Raw genomic sequence first — 21,196 nt, forward strand, 5'->3', positions numbered from 1 at the left:
CTATGAAACACCAAAGTGACCGTGACGCAGTGCAACTTTGATGCTCTGTTAGGCTGCACAGTGTGGAATCAGGCTTACCAGTAAGCTAGGTTGTTTATCACACATACAGGCTTTCTCCTATTTATAGTGTCCTTTCATAAAACTTGATTAGTTTGGCATTTAGACTTGGCTGCATTCCGGTGCCACCCAGGGGATAAACTTCCTGTCACACTTGCCTAGGCTGTTACTCCAGGCTTTTATAATTTAAGTGGAAAATGAAAATGGGTTGATGTTTGATTATCTGGAGGCTGTGAGCTCAGCTTCTTGCCCCTTTATTACCAGTTAAATAAGCAGCAAGCTGTGGTTAGCTCAGTTGCTCTGGTTTATGCTAACAAGGAGCGGGTGGTGACACCCAGGTGGAAGACGTGTTGCCAGGGGTTTTCCCTGCAAGGCTGACAGTGAGACAGCCTTTCCCCCACTTCCACAGTTGTATCCGAGGGCAAAGTGCATCTAGAGTTAGGAACAATGGAAGCTACCTTATACAGAGTCAGAAAATTAGTCCAACTAGCTTAAGCTTTGTCTCCAGAAAAAGAACAAAAGACAACACGGATCTGCATGAAGTTTGTGTGCACTAATGTATGTGTGTTGGTTCAAATTTAGAAATGATGTCTACAATTTAAATAGAAGGATGTGACCTGTGTGTCTGCTCAGACTGCTGTCCAGGTGCTCGCTGCTAATGGACATTCTTGATACACACCTCATTCTCCCTTCTTAGGGTCCTTTACCTGTTAAGGACTTTAACCAGGCAGCCCTAAAATTGGCAGCACCTTCAGAAAGAGGGCTGTTGTCATGCCCCCGCTAGAGGAGTACTCTTCAAAGGAGGACCCTAGCATCCCACTGGGCACATAGGAAGCTGCCTTATACTTTGTCAGACCACTAATCCATCTACCTCAGTGCTGTCTACACTGACTGGCAGCAGCTTTCCATGGGTTCAGGCAGGGGACATTCCAGCCCTACCTGGAGACTGTACAGTGGTACCTCGAGTTAAGTACTTAATTCATTCCTGAGGTCCGTACTTAATCTGAAACTGTTCTTAAGCTGAAGCACCACTTTAGCTAATGGGGCCTCCTGCTGCCGCTGTGCTGCTGGAGCACGATTTCTGTTCTCATCCTGAAGCAAAGTTCTTAACCCGAGGTACTATTTCTGGGTTAGTGGAGTCTGTAACCTGAAGCGTATGTAACCTGAAGCGTATGTAACCTGAAGCGTATGTAACCCGAGGTACCACTGTATTTGGGACCTTGTGTTTGCAGGCAGGTGCTCTACCACTGAGCTATGACCCTTCTCAGGAAACTCATGTAGAACAGTAGCTCTGGATATCCTTTTGTACCCATCATAACAAGTTTGGGACCTGGTGATGCACCTAAATAAGCAGGCTATGGCCAGGTAAATATTTGATCAGTTATATTTGGTGTATTGGCTCTATTCAGAGCAGTGGCGTAGCGTGAGGGGTGCAGGGGGGGCCGGCCGCACCGGGCGCAACATCTGGGGGTTAGGGTTAGGGGGCGCAAATCCACGGGTTAGGGGGCGCAAATTACTTGCCTTGCCCCGGGTGCTGACAACCCACGCTACGCCACTGATTCAGAGGCTTTTGAAGTCACTGGATTCCTGCATACCTTTGCAACCCCTAAGAGTGACTATTCCTTCAAAGCATTTTCCAGCATTTTCATCCTGAAAAGCTTTTCTGTAATGCAATATGCACCAGGCTACCATTAAGGATAACTCAAAAGTTACCAGTGGTTCAGAATGCTTCGGTTTGCCTCTGAATGACTATCAAGAGGTGACAGTGTCCTTCTGTTCTTCAGCAGCTGTGCTATTGCTGCCTGTGAACTCTTGGACCTAATTCAGGTTGCTGATGCTTACAAGTAAAATCTTTCATGACCTAGAACTGACATCCTGTGAGAATTCACACTGCTTATAGTCAGTCGATCCAAGGCTTGCTCTGTACACCCTCCTTAGACAAGGTTAAAAAACTTCAACTGCAAATGGGAAAAGTATCCACTTCAATTGCCCTCAGGCTTTGAAATGGCCTCCTTAGCAAGACCAGAAACTACCCTTCTCCTCAGAGGGGTTATATTAGAATGACTTTTAGCAGCTGAAACTGTTAATTGGCCCCTAAAATAGTTTACTGGTGCCTCAACACATAATTCCAAGTTAGGTGTATAGAACAACCGTATTAGTTTACCTCCTATTGAAGTGTTAGTTCAAGAGGGACATGTGTGGCGCTGTGGGTTAAACCACAGAGCCTAGGGCTTGCCGATCAGAAGGTCGGCGGTTCGAATCCCCACGACGGGGTGAGCTCCTGTTGCTTGGTCCCTGCTCCTGCCAACCTAGCAGTTCGAAAGCACGTCAAAGTGCAAGTAGATAAATAGGTACCACTCCAGCGGGAAGGTAAACGGCGTTTTCGTGCGCTGCTCTGGCTCACCAGAAGTGGCTTAGTCATGCTGGCCACATGACCCAGAAGCTGTACGCCGGCTCCCTCAGCCAATAAAGCGATGAGCGGCGCAACCCCAGAGTCAGCCACGACTGGACCTAATGGTCAGGGATCCCTTTACCTTTACCTTTAATGTGTTAGTTCACTGTGTTTGTTGGGAATGGGGAAACATACACACACACAAACACAAAACAGAAACCTATTAATTTGTCCTGCAATAGTTTAAGTGGGATGACTGACTTATTATCCACAAGCTATGCAACCAGGAAAAAAATGTAAAATTGGAACATTGTGTAGACACAAAAACACATTTTTATCATATTAAAAATGCCCCTTCTAACTGTCAGATGAGAGCCAGCATATTGCCAGGTCAGGGTAGCCAACGCCGCACCCTCCGGAAGTCACTGAACTCCTACTTCCACCAGCTTCAGCCACCGAGGCCTCTGCTTAGGTATGAAGGGATCTATGGTTCAAAACATGTAGAGGGCACCACATTAGCTAACCCAGTGTTACACCAAAGATCAATGAGAAAAAAGCTGGCTTATAAGGAGGTCCATCTAGTTTGGTACTGTTTGTTTTGTAAGCTGTGTAGCATTCACACTAATTTCACAGGCTAGTGTGTGTGTGTTGTGTATATCTCCAAGGTTCCATGCAGGCAACTTAGCCTTGCCAGCTGATACCCTTTTAAAGTGGAGAGGTTGGGGATTGAATCTGGGGGTTTCTGCATGAAAGCCAGTACCATTGACCTATGGTTTCACACAAGTGCACCATAATCTCCTGACTATTATTAAAATCCTTTTACTGCAGATGTTTCATAAACACATGCTTCCCTCGCTCCCACTGTCCCGTGAATCCAGTTTGATGTAGTAGTGATTTGTGTGTTGAGCTGTACCCAGGTTCAAGTCTCCATTCAACCATAAACCTCACTGGTGGTTTGGGATAGCGGGGGTGGGAGGCGCTTTTTCTCAGCCTAACCCACGTCATTTGATTGTTATGAAAACTGTGCCTGTCACTTTGAGCTCCTTGGAGGAAGGGCAGGATAGAACTAAGTAAATCTAAGCCAGCAATGAAATGGGGAGAGGGCAGTGACAGTTGTTGATGATGGCTCCACCTTCACTGAGTCAGAGGCGTACCTAGGACTCCTCGTGCCCTTTGCAAGGAGTTGTAGCAGCTCCCCCGCCCCAAATCACTTTGACACACAACTTGTGTGTCCCCGCATGTGCATTTGATCTTGCTACGACAGTGGCATCACCTCGCCACATACATATATGCCATTCACCTCATAGTCTGAAAGGTGATTTTTGTGGCTCACCCTGGACCTGTGCCCCAGCAGAGGCCAGTTTTGCCAGCCCCTGGGTATGCCTCTGCATGGAATTACCATCACCTGACAGCTTCATATCGTCACCTCCCAGAGCTGGTTCTGTCAGTGCTGATAAGTCTTTGGATGAATCCTGGAGCTCTTAAAAGCTACTATCTGGGAAATGTAGGTCCATTATCTCAGGCACCAGGGATACCCTTCAAAGGCAGAGCAAATCTGCAGCATGTCCAGTAACCTGATGCTATTAGAGACATCTTATAGATCCTGCTGCCCATAGTCCAAGTGTGAAATTACACATCCTGGCCGTGGTGGCATCAAAGGCCTGACAAATGAGGGGCTGCTCTGCCTTTCTCCTTCTAACTTTTCCTCCTGATGCTTTCTATTTTCTCCTCTGTGACCTTTTTGCTGCTTTCTGCACATTTTCTTGTTCAATGATGTCAGTTGCTCTTCCAGAAACAGGGGTCCCTCCTAATGCAGTGCAGGGTGAGGGGAAAGGGAAGACTCGGGCCTTAAATAAGAATTGCATCTCCCCATGTCCTGAGGGGGAGTAGCTCTTTCTACCTTGGTATATCCTACTTCATTTTACACTTTTGCCAATCTACACTGACACCCCGGTGTGTCCTGTTAAAAACACACTCTGCTTCATGCTGGAATGAGAATTAAATCTTTAGGCTGCAGCCTTTCCAGATACCAAATGCCCCAGGTGTCCAAATAACCTCCAAGTGCTATTCCTATCTAATGCATCTCTGGGCCAAGGCAGGCCAGCAGGGTTAATACTTAAAAAGGGAAAGGGGAAAAGAGCCCTGGGACTATCTTGGCATCAAGGTACTATGTTGAATGAGTTTAACCAATTCATTTCACTATGTTGGCAATATAAGTTGGGGTTTGGAACAGTAGGCAAATTCTACATTAGGGCAAGTTTGGGCTAGAATACTAAATGATTAAAAAATAAAGGAATGAAAAACAGCCCAGGAAGATTTTGTCTTGCAAAAACAGCATTTGCTTCAGCCCATAGCAAGTCAGTCACTTCCCCATGTCACCACAGATTGAATTCAGCATTGAGTCTTCATGTCATGGCAGACATACAGCAACCAGTGCTGGTATTTCCCACTGGAAGGGGGTTAATGAACCAAAGAGGGTGTTAAAGGAAGGAAGGAAGAAAAAGAAAAATCATAGCTCATCCAGTAATTAATACCTGGGCTTTTCAGTGTTGGTGGGAATGACAACTCAAAGCCTCTGTAATGTTGTATACTGGACTTAACCATCCATGGATCTTTTACCTTTACGATAAATGGTCTTTCCTTGGAGTTCAGGCCATTTGTCTTCAAGTTTGTTTCTTGTTGAAGGTGTTTATAGTAGAGGTTGATAGATATCAAGCTTTTCCTGAGACCTTACATGCCTCTCCTACTGGTAACACTGCTCTAAAGGGATCAGGTTATAGCCAACTAAGAACAGACTCATTGAAATTAATGGACCTATGTTAGTCATGCCCATAATTTTGACTTTTTTTCTGCTCTAAGTAGGAGTAACATTGGATGCGATGGGTTGCGGAAGGCTCTGTTTTGGTTGGGATGGGCAAACAATGTTTTGTCTCCGCATGAGCTCTTTAACTGTTCAATTCCTTATTGTCCCCTCACCACCAACTTGCAGCTACAGAGGTGACACAAGAAACAGTGGAGTCCCTGATGCAGAAGTTCAAGGAGAGTTTCCGAACCAATACACCAATTGAGATAGGCCATCTGCAGCCAGCACTTCGCAGCTCTTCAGTTGGCAGGCGAAAACGCAGGAACCGGCCCAGAGGTAATTTCCCAACTTTTGGTATATTGAATCATTTCCCCACTCTCATCCTTCCTCTGCCTCATTTCTTATGTGCTATCCTTCTTTTTGCTCGTTCAAACTCAGGGGTTCGGGCATGCTTTTTTGGGGGGGGGCAATGATGCTGTTTCTGGTATGTACCTGTACAACAGGCTGCATAAGGAAATCCTCATGCAACTTTCCTCTGACACTTCCATAGTCATCATGGGTTAGGGAAATGGAACTTGTGTACACTGATACATCCAGGATATGGTCCTGCACCTCTTGTGCTCCACTAATGTGTCTTAGGATTTAGTGCTCCAAGTATCAGGGTAATTTGTCAGAGGCAATTGAGAATCTTCCAGGGGTGAACATAAGAAGAGTTCTTCTGTACTTACCTATTTTAAATACCCTCTTTCTCACTGCGGCCTACCAGATGCCTCTGGAAAGCCTGGGAGTAGGATATGTGCACCACGGCTGTCTCCTGCTGTTGTTCCCCAGAAATGGATAATTAGAAGTGTGTTGTCTCTGATCATGTAAGGTTGCATGCAACCAACCATTATGACTCATATCCACCGATATGACATTTCCTACTATCCTTTTAAAGTCGTATGTATTGGTACCTATTAGAGGCATGTGAAAAAATCATTAGCATTTGTTCTCATGGTTTCTGTGGTTTGGTAGCTTCCTAATTCTACTTAACTTGTAATGTTTCGCACACAGTTATGAAAACTCTGGCTGCAGCAACTGTTGTCAACTTCTTTCAAACCTTTCCCCCCCCCCCAAGAGTATCAGTTACATTGCTTAACCTTCTCTATGTTACAGCCATTTCAAACATATGCACTCGCATTGGTTAGCAGGTGAAAATGATATTATTTTCTACATCAGTCATCTGAAGACCCCAGCCTAGGGCTTCCCATACTGTTATTTCCCCTGGTCAGTGATGGCATGACTCAGATGCTGTCCAGTTAAGCAACAGACATTTATTGACTTAACATGACTTGACTCTTGAAAGTAAAACCATCCTCAAAATGTCACTGGAAAGCCAACTTAATCCAAGTTTTTAAGATTTTCTGCTAGTAATGTATACTATCCCTACCTCCTCATAGTTTCCACTTTTTCTTTCTTTATAATTCAAAACACTATTTTCTCAATATAGTATTTGTTGGTGGTGCCACCTCAGAAAAACAGCAATTGGTCTTGACGCGTGAGAGGGCCTGTTCAGTGGATCTGAAAACATTTATGTTAACCATGTTTACCCAGAATAATGTTCCTGGCAACCCTGAGAAAACGAGATGAAATAATGTTTAAAACTATCACTGTTTTGAGATGTTTTTAACTGTAATGGTCTTTAAAATGTTTTATTTATTTATTTTCAAATGATGTATGTACTTGCTGCCCTGGGCTCCTTCAGGGGGGGGGGGACATGATACAAATTAAATAAATACAGTGGTACCTTGGGTTAAGAACTTAATTTGTTCCAGAGGTCCGTTCTTAACCTGAAACTTTTCTTAACCTGAGGCACCACTTTAGCTAATGGGGCCTCCCACTGCCGCCGCGCCGCCGGAGCACGATTTCTGTTCTTAGCCCGAGGTACTATTTCTGGGTTAGCGGAGTCTGTAACCTGAAGCGTATGTAACCTGAAGCGTCTGTAACCTGAGGTACTACTGTAATAAATGTTTACCCAGTAGAGGACACATTCTGAATGACTTCTTCATTGGTTGTTGCCTGCTTGGTGCACTTCCCACTGTGCATTTTTAAAAAGAAATATGAATGTACTTTGGCATCCATCTGTCCTGGGAGACACTGGAGGAGTGTTCCTTTGAGGGTAAAGTAAAACTGTTGGAAGGTTGCAGCATCTGCTGTGGTTGTAGAGACTGATACAGGAGAGGCATATTTTGCTGCAGCTGGGGCAGATGAAGGTATCCAGTTTTTCTGCTGAAGATCCACCATGGCGTTTCTTCTCTCTGTGCTCCTCCCAGCAGTCATTCCTCCATAGCATCACTTGCTATGGATGCACAACCTGTCTGCAGGCACTGTGGTCATCTGCATGGTGGGGTTGATGTTGCTAGACTTCGTACTGCTTGCCTGCCTACCTGCTTGCTTATTTATTTAGCTCTTTAATTAAGTTTTCCAAAATTTCACATATATTTCAATACATAACTAAAAACTTTTTAAAAAAAATTCCGCACACCCTTTTCCACAGTGTTCCTATTTCTTTCCCTCTGCTGCACCCTGTTTCCTATCTCTTAAACCTTAACAAAACTACTATAATATTTAATCCCTTCTGTTGCTCATAGTTCAAATCCTGCTCGCGTGTTCATCATATAATAATATTTATTTAAATAATAATGCTTATTTATTTACGGTGCTATTTCTGCTCTGCTTTTTGCACCTTCTCCAACTCTTCCAACTTGCTCAGAAGCAGCTTACATCCATTAAAACCCTCAAAAAAACAGCAATATGATAAAAACCGCATCAAAGAATAAACATTCAGAACAGCAATAATAAAGGCAAACCATTCATAATAATCAACAGGAATTAAAACTAAAATGCTGTTAACGTAACCTGGCTAGGGGATCCTAAACTTGATGTGTGAACTGTTTGCTTTTGCATTTTCGCTAATTAAAATTAAGTCCTAAGCCTTAAAATTTCTAGACACACAATGGAAGCAACGAGAAAACATTCTAAGAAAACCCTCTAGTTTGCTGTACCTGGTGAAGAACAGTAATTAAACTCTGATGGTTGGATTCATTCATCTGCCTCCAAACCTGAATTTAATTGGGCAGAACTCCCACAGAAACATAGGAGGTCACATTATAAAGGTAAAGGTAAAGGGACCCCTGACCATTAGGTCCACTTGTGGCTGACTCTGGGGTTGCGGCGCTCATCTCGCTTTATTGGCCAAGGGAGCCGGCGTACAGCTTCTGGGTCATGTGGCCAGCATGACTAAGCCACTTGTGGCGAACCAGAGCAGCGCACGGAAACGCCGTTTACCTTCCCTCCAGAGAGGTACCTATTGGGTCTCAAAGCATTGACCATTTGCATGTCAAGGTTAAGGTTACCAGATTTTTTTCAATGAATCTGGGGACACTTTTCAACTTCAATGGATTTTGTATGGGGACTGATTTGTAAATCCGGGGACTGTCCCTGGGAAACAGGGACGTCTGGTAACCCTAGTGACCCCATGACCACCCTGTACCATAAAGTGTAAATAACTAGACAACACACGTTATATTGGTTTGGGATCAAATAAGGCCACAGCTTTATTGGTTACAGATGAGAGGTTTGACCATAGGGATTGTGGTAAGCAACTGTGTATATCACTCCTGCCTGTTTGCTGGGAGTGTTTCTAAGGGTGAAGCCGGTGGGTGGGGGGATGCCCTATGACCTAATCAAATCGGGGCATCCACCAAGCAGTCCCCGTTGGAGGAGTGGTGTAGCCCCAGCCCCCGTCTAGGCACCGGACAGGAGCCACTCCTCCCTGATCCTTTTAACGGGATACCCTTACCCGTGGAGGGGCAGGCAGAGGCTGCACCCTCCCCTCCAACCAAGACTAGGTTTACCCAATGCCTATCTGCTGTGCAGTCAGTGAAGCTGCAGAAGGAGATGGGGTGACGGCTGTGCAAGGGCAGCAACAATGAAATACACAGAAACTGAGCTGGGCTAACAGAACTCCAAGGTGATCGAGGTCGGAAGAATCCTCAATGCGATCCCATGCAGAGAGCTGAAAGGCTGCGCTGACCAGGCATTTAAACTTCCCCTGGGCGCGGCACCAAAGTCCGCATTTGGTTGGTTGGTCCCACACCCAGGAGAACACCCACTACTTCCTGCCACCAATGGCCAATTTGATGGCAGGAATATGATCCGGCTGGCAATAGGTCAGTTTACCAGGGAGGCCCAGGACCCGCCTGCAAAGCCGCCTGCTCACAAAGGGGGCATATGGACTTAGTTCAGTATTGTCTTCGCTGGCTTGCTATGGTTTTCTCATAGTTCAGATAGGAGTTTTTCCCAGCCTTTCTTGGAGATGATATCAGGGGTTAATAATAATAATAATAATAATAATAATAATAATAATAATAATACATACCCCACTCATCTGGCTGGGTTGCCCCAGCTACTCTGTGTGGTTGCGAACACATATAAAAACAATAGTAACAATCTTATCCAATATAAAAACAATAGTAACAATCTTATCCAATATAAAAATTCACAATATCTTTAAAATGAAACAACTTACATCAAATAAAGCAATACTTAATAAGTCATTAAAATCTTATAGTAAACAGTAAAATTAAATATCAAATATTTTCATCGACAGCAAATAATAATTAAACAGTTTACACTTATCAATTGCAATAAAGAATTACTGACCTATAAGCAATAAAAAGAACAGCAAATCACAATACATAAAATACCACAAAACATACAAAACCATCTAAAAGAATCAAATTGAGAGACACGGACACACAATTTATATAAAAAATAAATAAAAATAATATCCCTGAACTCTTCCCAGCTGCTTCTGCTGTTCTGGAAGTTGTGGTCTGGGAAAGGCTTCTAGGGTTGGAGGCAAGTGGAAAAGCTATTGCCTGATGAACAGAAAGTCTCTCTCCCCTCCTGCAAAGCATGTGCCCAGCTGCTGAGCTTCCTCCCTTCATCTAAATCAGGGGTCCCTAAACTAAGGCCCGCAGGCTGGGTTAGGCCCAAGGGACTCATTTATCCAGCCCGCGGCGACCCCTGCCACCCGCTGCTGTCGCCCACTCTTACTGCACTGTGCGGCTGCCCACTTCCGGGTCGGAGGAGCACCGGAAATAGCTTGTGTGCATGCACAAGCATTATTTCCTGTGCACAGCCGGGTCGTAGAAGGCCCGTGCACATGCACACAAGCTATTTACGGTGCTCCTCTGACCCGGAAGTGCGCCGGAAATAGCGTGTGCGCACGCATATGGGCACGTGCTCCCCCGCCCTCTGGCCCGCCGCGCGATCAGCGCTGGAGACACCAGCCTGAGGCGTGGAAAGTTTGCTGACCTGACCCCTGATCTAAATGCAGAGCACCAAACATTCCCCACTGTGGTTTATCGTCTTCCTTTCTATAGGAATCCACACAAAAGAGGGGAGTGGCTTTCCATTGTCAAGCTGACTGCATACCTAACCCCTGTGGGCTTCGGATAGAATTGTGGGTGGGTGTCTTGCCTTAATAGAGTTTCATTACTCATAAATGGATTTGGGAATATGGCATTGGGGAAAGTGAAAGCACTTGTGTAATGATCGCTTCCTTCAGCTGGCAAAAAGGCTCCCAAAATGTTCCATCCTGTTTGTGGGAGGCAAAATTCTGGGGACCATTTCAACAAATGTTCTCCACTGGTGAGGAGAAATTCTCCCAACCGTTTCCTGAGGGCTGGGATCAACATGACCAGTTTTGGGGAGACAGTTTATTTGTTCTCTCCCCATTTTCCTCCTGTGCAGCAGGAAATAGATTGTTATGGGAAAACGATGATGATAATGACGATCTGCTTATTTAGGTGATTTACTGATGCCTGCTAAATGCCTTTGAGGATCATACTCTTACTAAGCTGTACTAGTTAAAACAACTAAGGACAGGGGGCTAGGCAGTAGTTCAAATGGAGAACTACTTAGCCCTTAACCCACATGACCTTAGAAATTGGATTTTTGTGCAGGATGCCAACCAAGACCGAGCATCCATCATTGCCGCCTGTTACTTTCCTTTGTACCCGGACATTCTGACCAATCACTCAAGGCCCCATTACCTTGAGACTCTGACCTTCCCACAACAAAGGAGACCCTTTGCAGAACTAAGATTTCAGCAGATGCCCTAGGCATATTTAGAGGGCAGATATCAGGAAAATCACCATATGGGTTGCAAATGTAAGTGGATGCAATCAGACAGAGGACACCACACACTATCATGCTGATTTGCCCCCTATATACAATGCCCAGAGGAAAACTTATATTGCCAATTCTTAATTGGCTTCCAGGTCAATCCACACAGGAAGTGACAGTTGAACTCCTAGCAGATAAACATCTATATATTACACACCAGGGAGCCAAGTTTACGCTGGCAGCCAAGAAGCTCCTTTCTAGCTATGTGAATGCACTCCAATCTTAAATTTTAATGTTGTAAAATTCTTTTTATGTTGCAAACCCACTACAGGTTACGTTGTGTGATTTTAGATGGAAGTTTCTTTTTATTCTCTGTCGTCCATTGTAAAGTCCTTTGGCGCTATACAATAAAATTGATTGACTATTTAGGTAATTTATGTACCATTTCATATTTCAAAGGAAGTTTGTGACGTGTTTACAACATCCTAAAGACACTACAAATAAAATTCAAAAAAGGAAGAGGGGGAAAAACACAGGTAAAAATATACACATTTTAGAGCAGCAGAGATAATAATCAGGGACTGCCCCAAATAGAAAGCAATGACAAACCTAGACAGCATCTTAAAAAGCAGATACATCACCTTGCCAACAAAGGTCCATATAGTTAAAGCTATGGTTTTCCCAGTAGTGATGTATGGAAGTGAGAGCTGGACCACAAAGAAGGTTGATCGCCGAAGAATTGATGCTTTTGAATTATGGTGCTGGAGGAGACTCTTGAGAGTCCCATGGACTGTAAAAAGATCAAACCTATCAATTCTTAAGGAAATCAGCCCTGAGTGCTCACTGGAAGGACAGATCCTGAAGCTGAGTCTCCAATACTCTCATGAGAAGAGAAGACTTCCTGGAAAAGACCCTGATGTTGGGAAAGATGGAGGGCACAAGTAGAAGGGGATGACAGAGGACAAGATGGTTGGATAGTGTTCTCAAAGCTACCAGCATGAGTTTGACCAAACTGCGGGAGGCAGTGGAAGACAGGAGTGCCTGGGGTGCAGGGGGGTCACGAAGAGTCGGACACGACTAAATGACTAAACAACAACAAGCCCCAAATAAATGTGATCGAAAATATTTAGGAAAATGTTCTCCTTGCTTGGGAAGCATAAGAAACAGAAAATTATCTGGGGTAATGGTGGGGGGAACACCCATTCTCCTCCAATAATGATCCAGGAAGGACCTTTTTTTCCTAAAAATATTCTCAGCATGTGCTTGCTTGAGCAGGACTTAGATTTTCCAGACAATGATTGGAGGCTGGAGGGAAGAAAATCCTTTTCTGGTTCTTTCTGTCTTTTCTGTTTGATTCTCTCTTCTTCCTTATTTATTTCTGAGCTGTGTGAAAGAGAGAGCAAGAGAGAGAGAGCGAACTCTCTGTATGCTTCTCCTGTACTACAGGCCTGAAAAGCATTCCTTTTATTACTGTTATTATGAGGATGATAGTTTGGGACATAAATAATTCACTTGGTGGAGAGAAAACGTCGCTTTTTCTTAGCTGCTTTAAATGATGTAATTTCTCTTGTTGTTTCTAAGTATCCAAAGAGATATTGCTGAGGTCATTAATTGGGATGGGACTTCTCTAAGCCTAACAACATTTGCCACCTTATCTTCACCCTGCATGCAAATCAGGATGATAGAGAGTGGTTATATTGTCTTATAACCAACCACTCCTGTAAACAAATCAGAACAAATGCTCAGTAAATACTAGATATAGTATAACCACTACATAAGCTTTGTCTAACAAATCAGGGTGAATGCTGAATAAGCAGGTCATGTGGAGGAGCCCTAACTCTTCCTTTTTGTGCTATTCCTCTTATCTAAATTGCCTTGTGATCAGCTGGCATTATCTTGGTTCTTTCCCAGGGTTAGGGTAACCTGTATGCTAGGTCTCATGATTGTTATGGGGGGGGGGAGAGTTGATTCTATTTTCCTGGTGTGCTGTGATACAAATTTAGGAGGAATTCACACTTAACTTGTGTTGATTGTATATGTGGGGACTAGGAGTTTTTTTTTTTTAAAAAAAATATTTTTTATTAAGGATTTTCTTGTTTTACAGAAGTGTAGTGCCTCGTATTTTTCTTCTTCTTCCATGTAACATTTTTACAAATCCGTTTCATTTGTTGAGGCATTAGGGGGAGAAGAAAAAAGAAAGAAAAAAGAAAGGGGGGTGGAGAGAGGGAAGATGGATGGGGGTGGGGTCGGGTGGCGGTGTTTCTATTATGTTTAATGTATGTAGAGTTTGGTGTCAGTGTTGCTTGTGTTGTTCACTTGTGTTCCTTTGGTGGTGAGAGAGGTTGGGGTTGGCCTAGGGTGTGATTGTTTGCTTGTGATTGGCTGTGGTGATCTTTGTTTTCGTGTGTGAGTGAGGTGGGTGGGTGTTTTGGATCAGGTTAGCCATATTGATTTGTATGCTGTTGGTGGATTATTGTCATTGTCTTGTTGGGCTGTGTATGTGATAAAGGGGAGCCATACCGGGGTGAAGGCGTCTTCTTCTGTTTGTCCCTGTGTCAGTTTCAGTTTATTAGTTAATTTTTCTAGTAGGGCTGTTTCCCATACTATTTGGTACCATTGGTCCATGCTTACTCCTGACAGGTCTCTCCAGTGTCTGGTTATGGTGTTTCTGGATGCTGAGAGCAGGTGGGTTATGAGTTCTTTGTGGTGTAAATGGGCATTGTTGTCTTGGAAGATGTTTAGTAGGGCCAATTCTGGGGTGATGTCTATTACTTGCTTAGTTATTTTACATATTTCTTGTATGGCTGTTGTCCAGAATAGTTGAATTTTGGGACACTCCCACCACATGTGGAGGTATGTGCCTGTGGAGGTGCACCCTCTCCAGCATTTTGGTGAGGTTCCTGGGTGTATTAGCGCTAGTTTCCTTGGTGTTAGGTACCTCCTGTAGGTGAGTTTCAGTGTGAGTTCTTTTCTTTTCGTTGATATGGATTTAAAGGGGGGTTTAGACCACATTCTGGTCCATTGAGTGGGGTTAATCTCATAGCCTATGTCATTCTCCCATTGTTTTTTGATTGCGTCTAGGGGATTTGCGGGGTTTTGGAGTAGTATTTTGTATATTGCGGATACCGTCCCTTTACCGTTTCCCTTTGTTGTTAGGAGGAGGTTTTCGAAGGTTGTCAGGGGCCTAGTTGCTGCTGATTTTACTGTTGGGTTGTTTAAGAGGGCATGTAGTTGGTGTTGTGTTAACCAGGTCATTTGGGTGTCTTCTAGTTTGTCTTGTATTTCTTGTGTTGACAAGGGTTTGTTATTTTTATAAAAGTCTATTAGGTGATATAAGCCTTTGGTTCGCCAGGTTTTTATCTGGAGGTTTTGTGCTGCATGGTGGAATAATGGGTGGTACGCCAGGGGGATTAGTGGGGATGGGGTTGGGGATAGTTTGCCTATTTGTGTTTTCCATGCTTTGAGCATGGTCTGTGTGTACCTGTTAAGTGTTGTGGGAATTTTCTTTAGTTTGTTTGGGAGGAGTGGGTATGTTGTGGTGCAGGTGTTTTCAATTGTGTCCCTCTCTAGGTGTACCCATTGTTTTGTCTCATCTTCTAGTATATATGGGATTATATGGCGTATTTGGTTGGCATTGTAATATGCTTCTATGTTGGGGATTCCCCATCTTCCTTCTGAGGCGGGGAGGTGCAGGTATTTGGGGCTTATTCTTGGTTTTTTATGTGAGAAGATGAAAGAGTGTAGTTTTCTCTGCCAACTGCGAAGTTGGGTTGAGGGGATCCAGGTTGGGAGGGTTTGGAATAGGTAGGTTAGTTTTGGGAGTGTGATCATTTTGATCATGGCTATTTTGTCTGAGAGAGTGAAATTCATGTTATTCCATCTCTTTAGGTCTTTGTTAATTTGTCGCCACAGGGGCTTGTAGTTGTGGAGGTACAATTTATTGAGGTTTCTGGTTATTTGTACCCCTAGGTATCTGAACTTGGTGTGGCAAAGTTTTATTTTGGTGACCTTCGTGAGTTCTTTTTGGGTGTGAGGAGGGGTGTTGAAGCACATAGCTTCTGACTTTGTAAAATTTACCTGTAGGCCCGACACCATTGCAAATGTGTTGAGTTCTCTGATTAGGGAGGTTGCTGTGCTTATGGGGTCTGGTGTTGTGACCATTAGGTCATCTGCAAAGAGCCCTAATTTATAGGTTCTGCCTTTTATTTCCACTCCCTTGATGTCTGTGGCTGCTCGGATGCGGATTGCTAGGGGTTCCAGAGCCAGGATAAATAAGAAGGGAGACAGTGGGCATCCTTGTTTCGTGCCTCTTTGGATAGCCATAGTATTAGAATACATATTGTTAGTTCTGCATTTTGCTGAGGCTTGGGAGTATATTTGTTTGAGGATTTGTAGGAAGTTGGGGCCAAATTTCATGTTAGTTAGTACTGCTAATATGTATTTCCACTCCAAGCAATCAAAGTCTTTGAGGATGTCTAGGGACATAATTGTCAATGGGAGTTTGGTTGCCTTGCTGTGTTCGATCAGGTTCAGTAGTTTCCTGATGGGGTCTGTTATATTGCGGCCAGGGACAAAGCCAGTCTGGTCAGGGGCTATTAACTTGTGTAGGAAGATTTTTAGGCGGTTGGCCAAGATTGATGTGAATATCTTGTAGTCTTGGTTTATTAATGAGATTGGGCGGTATGATTCTACTTTGAGGCTATCTTTTAGTGGTTTTGGGATGGAGACTATTTTGGAGTGGGTCCAGGTTTGGGGCATGGGGCCCCCTTTTATGATGTCGTTGAATAGGTGGGTCATGTAGGGCATCAAGGGTTCTTTGAATTTCCTATAGAATTCTGCTGTGAAGCCATCTGGGCCTGGGGCTTTGTGTGGTTTCAGGCTTTTGAGGACCGCGTCTATTTCCTCTGGGGTGATAGGGCTGTCCATGAATTCCTGTTCCTCATCAGTTAGGGTAGGCATGGTCAGTCCTGCTAGAAATGTTCTGATTTCCTTCTCTGGTGGGTTATGGGAGGTGTATAGGTTGGAGTAGAATTCTGCAAATTCTGAGGTTATTTCTTCGGGGGAGAATGTTATGTTGCCGTCTTTTTTGGTGATGCAGTGTATTCTTGTTTTGAGTGCTTTTTTCCTACATCTATTTGCTAGTAATCTGGAGTTTTTCCCTCCATATTCGTAGAAACGTTGTTTAGAGTATAGAATGTTGATCATTGTTTTGTTAATTTCTAGGGAGTCTAGTTCTCTCCTTTTTTGTTCTATAAGTTTGAGGAGTTTTTTAGATCCTGTTTGTAGCGTGATGAGAGGGCTGTGATGTCTTGTTCTATTTTGCTAATTTTTGAGGAGGTTTGTTTTTTAAGGAATGTTTTCTCTTTTATGCAAGCTCCTCTGGTGACCGCTTTCATTGCGTCCCATAGGAGGGGGGTTGTTATATTGTTTACATCGTTTTCCTTGAAGTAGTTTTGGAGGGTTTTTGTGAGACTCTCTCTAATTTGTTTGTTTGAGTTAGGATGGGACTGAAGGACCATGATGGGGTGGTTTGTGTTCCTTCTCCTATTTTAACGATGACTTCTACTGGGGCGTGATCTGTGATTTTAATGTTACCTATGTTTGTTGATTCTACTGAGGGGATCAGACCCTGTGTGAGTAGAATGCTGTCCAGTCTGGACACTGTATCATGGCGTCCCGATTGGAATGTATGGCTGATGTCTCCCAGGTTTTTGCTCTCCCCAAATGTCGTAGAGACCCCTGTTTTTTAGCATTTTTAGTAACTTGTAAGAGTTCCTAGTTGTTGGGGGTTTCCTTCGGAGGAAGGTTGCCCATGGGGTTGTGGGGTGGATATCTTTCAGGGATAAACCTTTCATATTTAGATTGAGGTCCCCTCCTAGGATTGCTTCCCCTTCAGAGAAGGAGATGAATTTGTTTAGCGTCTTCTGGAAGAATTCTAATTGTTTCGTGTTTGGGGCATATATGGAGCCGATTGTCAGTTTGATTTTTCCATCTAGTGTCCCTTTAGCGAAAATGAATCTGCCTTTTTTGTCCTTGAGGACTGTTGTGGCAGTGAAGTTCAGGTCTCTACTGAGTATTATGGCTACACCACGAGCTTTCCCTGAGCCTTGTGCGACCCACTGTTGACTGAAGCGGGGGTCGCTCAGGAGTTTGCTGCCTTTGGGTGGGTTGTGTATTTCTTGTAGGAAGGTGATGTGTGGTTTCATGGTGTTTATGTATGAGGTGATGCGTTTTCTTTTGATGGGGTTTCCCAGCCCCCTCACATTTAATGTGATTGCTTTTAGGTTAGCCATCTTGCTTATCTATTATGTGGGGCGATTCCCTGCCAACCCGTTCGGGTTGTCTTGTGTCTCTCTCCTCGTGTTGTTTAAAGAACCAGTGGGGTTGCGCTGACCTAGGGTGTGGTGGGTGGGGGGCTAGTGGGATTAGAGTGAGATTTGGGTTAAAGAGTAGGGGGTAAGTTGTAGGGAGTTTCCTATATGTAGTCATATAGGTGTTTGGGGTATTTTGGGCCATCTGGCATTTAGCCGGTTGGTCCTAGGTCTCAGCTGGTGTGGAAGGCCATGTTCAAGGACAGGCCATCCCCCCTGTTGTCTACGATAGGGGGTGATCAGCGAGACAGTGTGAAGTGACTTTGTAACGTCGCTGTCAGGTATAAGGTTCGTAAGCAATGTTGCCAATGTTATGAGCAACATTGTTGGTGTGTTGGGGTGGGGATGTGGGTGCTGGTACGCTCTGGTGCCACCATAGTGCTGTTTGGGTATCAGATTTTAGCCTGATTGTGGGTTGTGTTATTAAGGTTGGAGTTGTTTTTCCTTAGTATGGAGTATGAGGATGTTGAAGGTGTGGGTGATGGGGAATGTGCTTGAGGTCGTCTGGACTGGTGTTGGGGTGGGGATTTCTGTGGGGGTGCGGGGCTGGGGGGGGATGTTGATGGTGTTAACTAAATCTATGTTTTGGGGGAGGAGAGAGGGGGAAGGGGGGAGGGAATCACCAGTCCTTCAGTTTGTGGTTTTCCCCTGGTTGCTTCATTCAGCTGGGATTGTTGTTGTTGTAGGGTTGTCCATCTGCGATGAATTGGTTCGGTTAATCTTGGTCTGGTTTCTTGTGTCGTATGGCCGGCGGGACGGTTCTGAGCATGATGCTTGCCTGTATTGGTTTGCGTTGTTGTGCCGCTTCTGTTGTTTCTTTTTCTTCTGTACCGTCGTCCAGTTGTTTGCTGTTGTTTCCTCGTGGTTGGGGCTGTCACTTGGTGGGTTTGTCGGTTGCCATTCCGGTGGGAGGTCGAGTTCAAGGTTCTTTAGTAGTTGCAGGGCCTCAGGTATGTTGGTAGCCATGTGTTGTGTTGTATTGGTTGTTACAATGAGGCGGAAGGGGAAGCCCCATCGGTATTTGATCCCTGCTTGTTGGAGACGCTGGGTGCATGGGCACGGGCTTTTCCTCTGGTTTAGGGTATCCTGAGATAGGTCCTGTAGGGCCAGAATGGGGGTTTCTCCATATCGAAGGTTGCTTGAGTTTCTGAGGTGGTGCCATATCTCTTCCTTCTTTTTGTAGCGTGTGAAGCATACAATGATGTCTCTTGGGGGGGCGCTGGGTTTTGGCATAGGTTTTAGGGCTCTGTGAGCCCTCTCCAAGTCATCTGCCTCAAGTTTCAGGCTTGGGATTGTGTTTTTCAGCCAGCGTATAATTAGGTCTGCTGGGCTTTTCTCCTCTGTTTTTTCAGGAAAGTTGCGGAAGTGGATGTTACGTCTATTGCGGTCTTCAAGGTCGGCTTGCTTAATTTTCATCTCTCTGTGTTCTGCTTCCATTTGGTTTACCAGTTCGTCCAGTTTCTTGTTCACACGTGCGTTCTCCTCCCGGTATTGCTCTATTATTCTTTCTTGCATTTGGTTTTTGTTCTCTAGAGCTTCCACTTTGGAGGTTAGGTTGTTGATTAGTACCTGCATGGGAGCCATTGTGGCCTTCAGTGTTTCTTCTAATCGTGCTTCTAATCTTGCTTCCATTTCCCTCAGATCTCGTTTCGTTATTGGGTGGTCATCATCTTGAAGGGGAGTTACCATCTTAGCATTGTTTGCCATCTCCCTGGTTGGTGTCATCTCAGTCTCCCTGATAGTTTTGGTTTGAGGTTGGCTTGGCGTCCACTTGGGGTAGGGCATGTGGTGGTTAGGAGTTGTGGCAGTGGTGATTCCTGAGTATTGTTGGGTTGCTGAGCTGATCAGGCTTTGTTGGCTGGTGGCTTTTACAGAGCGTTTGGATTAGGTGGTCATTTGTGTCACTTCTAGCCTGTGTTTTAAGAACTTCTCTTGGGTTTTCTGTAGTTGCCTCAGCGATGCCGCCGAGGCTGGGGGGGAGGGCAGGTAAGCAGAGATGGGTAGACTAACGGACAGACAGTTCATATAAGGGGAGGGGGGTTAGCAGGTAGAGATGCAAGAGATTAGAGGGGTGGGGCCAGGGGAAATATGTGTTTAGGAGGGGGTTGTATATAACCAAAAGGGGTACTGGGGTCCAGTTAAGGTGGAAATTGGGGTTGGGAGTGCGCTTAGAAACAGAGACAGACAAATAGGCTATATGTAAAGGGTGGAGGGAGAAAAGGGAAGAAGAAGAAGAAGAAGTAGAAGAAGAAGAAGAAGAAGAAGAAGAAGAAGAAGAAGAAGAAGAAGAAGAAGAAAGAAGAAGGGGGGAGGCGGGGGGGAGAGGGGAGATTGGAGTAAAAGAGGAGAGAGAGAGAGAGACAAAAAGAGAGTTGAAAGAGAGAGGGGAGATAGTACAGTAATATCAGCGGTATTAGTTTGCAGTAGTAGTTTTAGCTATAGTATGAGGGGGGCAAATTATGATAGGGTGATATGAATGTGTGTATGTGTTTCCTTTAGGGGAAGGGGGGGATGGAGAGAGGGAGGAGGGAGAGAAAAGGAGAGGAGGAGGGGGAAGGGTGGGAGAGGGAAGGAGAAGAAAAGAGAGGGGGAGAGGGGAGGAGGGAGGGAGGGTGAGCTGCTGCAATGGTATGGGGGAAAGTCTTATTTTAAAAGAGGGGGTGGGGGGAAAGGGCTCCCCTCTCAAAAACAAACTGATGGACAGGCTAAAAAGGGGGGGTTGATTTTAAAAAAATAAAAGGGATAGAAAACAAAATTGGGGATGGAAAATGAAAGGTGGGATAAAGGGAAAAAATGAGGAGGGGTGAAGAGAGAGAGGGGAGAGCAAAAAGGGAGAGAAAAATAAAAAGGGGGAGTTGAGGGGGAGAGTATCAATAACAATAGCAGTGATATAGAGGAAATTTTTGTTTTAAAAGAGAGTGGTGGTCGTAGCTGGGGGCGAAAGATTCCCCCCTCAAGAACAAGCCAACAAATAGAAAAGAAAGGGCTTTAAAAAGAGAGAGGGGAAAAAATGTGTGGTTTTTTAAAAATAAAATAAAATAAATAATAATATTTCCCCCTAATTATTGTTATTATTTTTTGTTTGTAAAAAAGTAATTAAAAATGTACGGGTAAAAGATAAAAATGAGAATTAAAGGTAAAAAAAAGGGGTGTTGTCTTTAGATAGATAGATAACTAGATAGAGCTTTTTATTTTTTTAAAAAAATGAGTAAAGTATAGGTAAAAGAGGATAGGTAAAAGAGAGTGGAAAGTCTGGGGCGAAGTGGCAGTCCCAGGAAATGGCCTGTGATGGTTCAGGGCTGTTTTCTGGGTACTGCCATTTTAATTCTTAAGAGGGGAGTTTGTGGTGAAAATAAAATGAGGTTTAAATTGAGGGTGTGTGTGTGTGGAGAAGTGTGT

At 44.3% G+C, this 21,196-nt stretch overlaps 1 protein-coding gene across 3 annotated transcripts in view; it reads left to right on the forward strand.

Annotated features, from left to right (window-relative positions):
• The window catches only part of ASTN2 (astrotactin 2), a 653,023-nt gene that overhangs the window by 245,205 nt on the left and 386,622 nt on the right, over positions 1-21,196 (forward strand). For all 3 annotated transcript variants that reach the window (XM_053373809.1, XM_053373810.1, XM_053373811.1), the window contains exon 4: positions 5,439-5,588. In XM_053373809.1, the coding sequence (XP_053229784.1) occupies positions 5,439-5,588 (150 nt within the window). The remainder of the gene's footprint in view (positions 1-5,438; positions 5,589-21,196) is intronic.

Source organism: Podarcis raffonei, chromosome Z (assembly GCF_027172205.1).
Source record: "Podarcis raffonei isolate rPodRaf1 chromosome Z, rPodRaf1.pri, whole genome shotgun sequence".
In the NCBI taxonomy this organism is placed as follows: domain Eukaryota; kingdom Metazoa; phylum Chordata; class Lepidosauria; order Squamata; family Lacertidae; genus Podarcis; species Podarcis raffonei.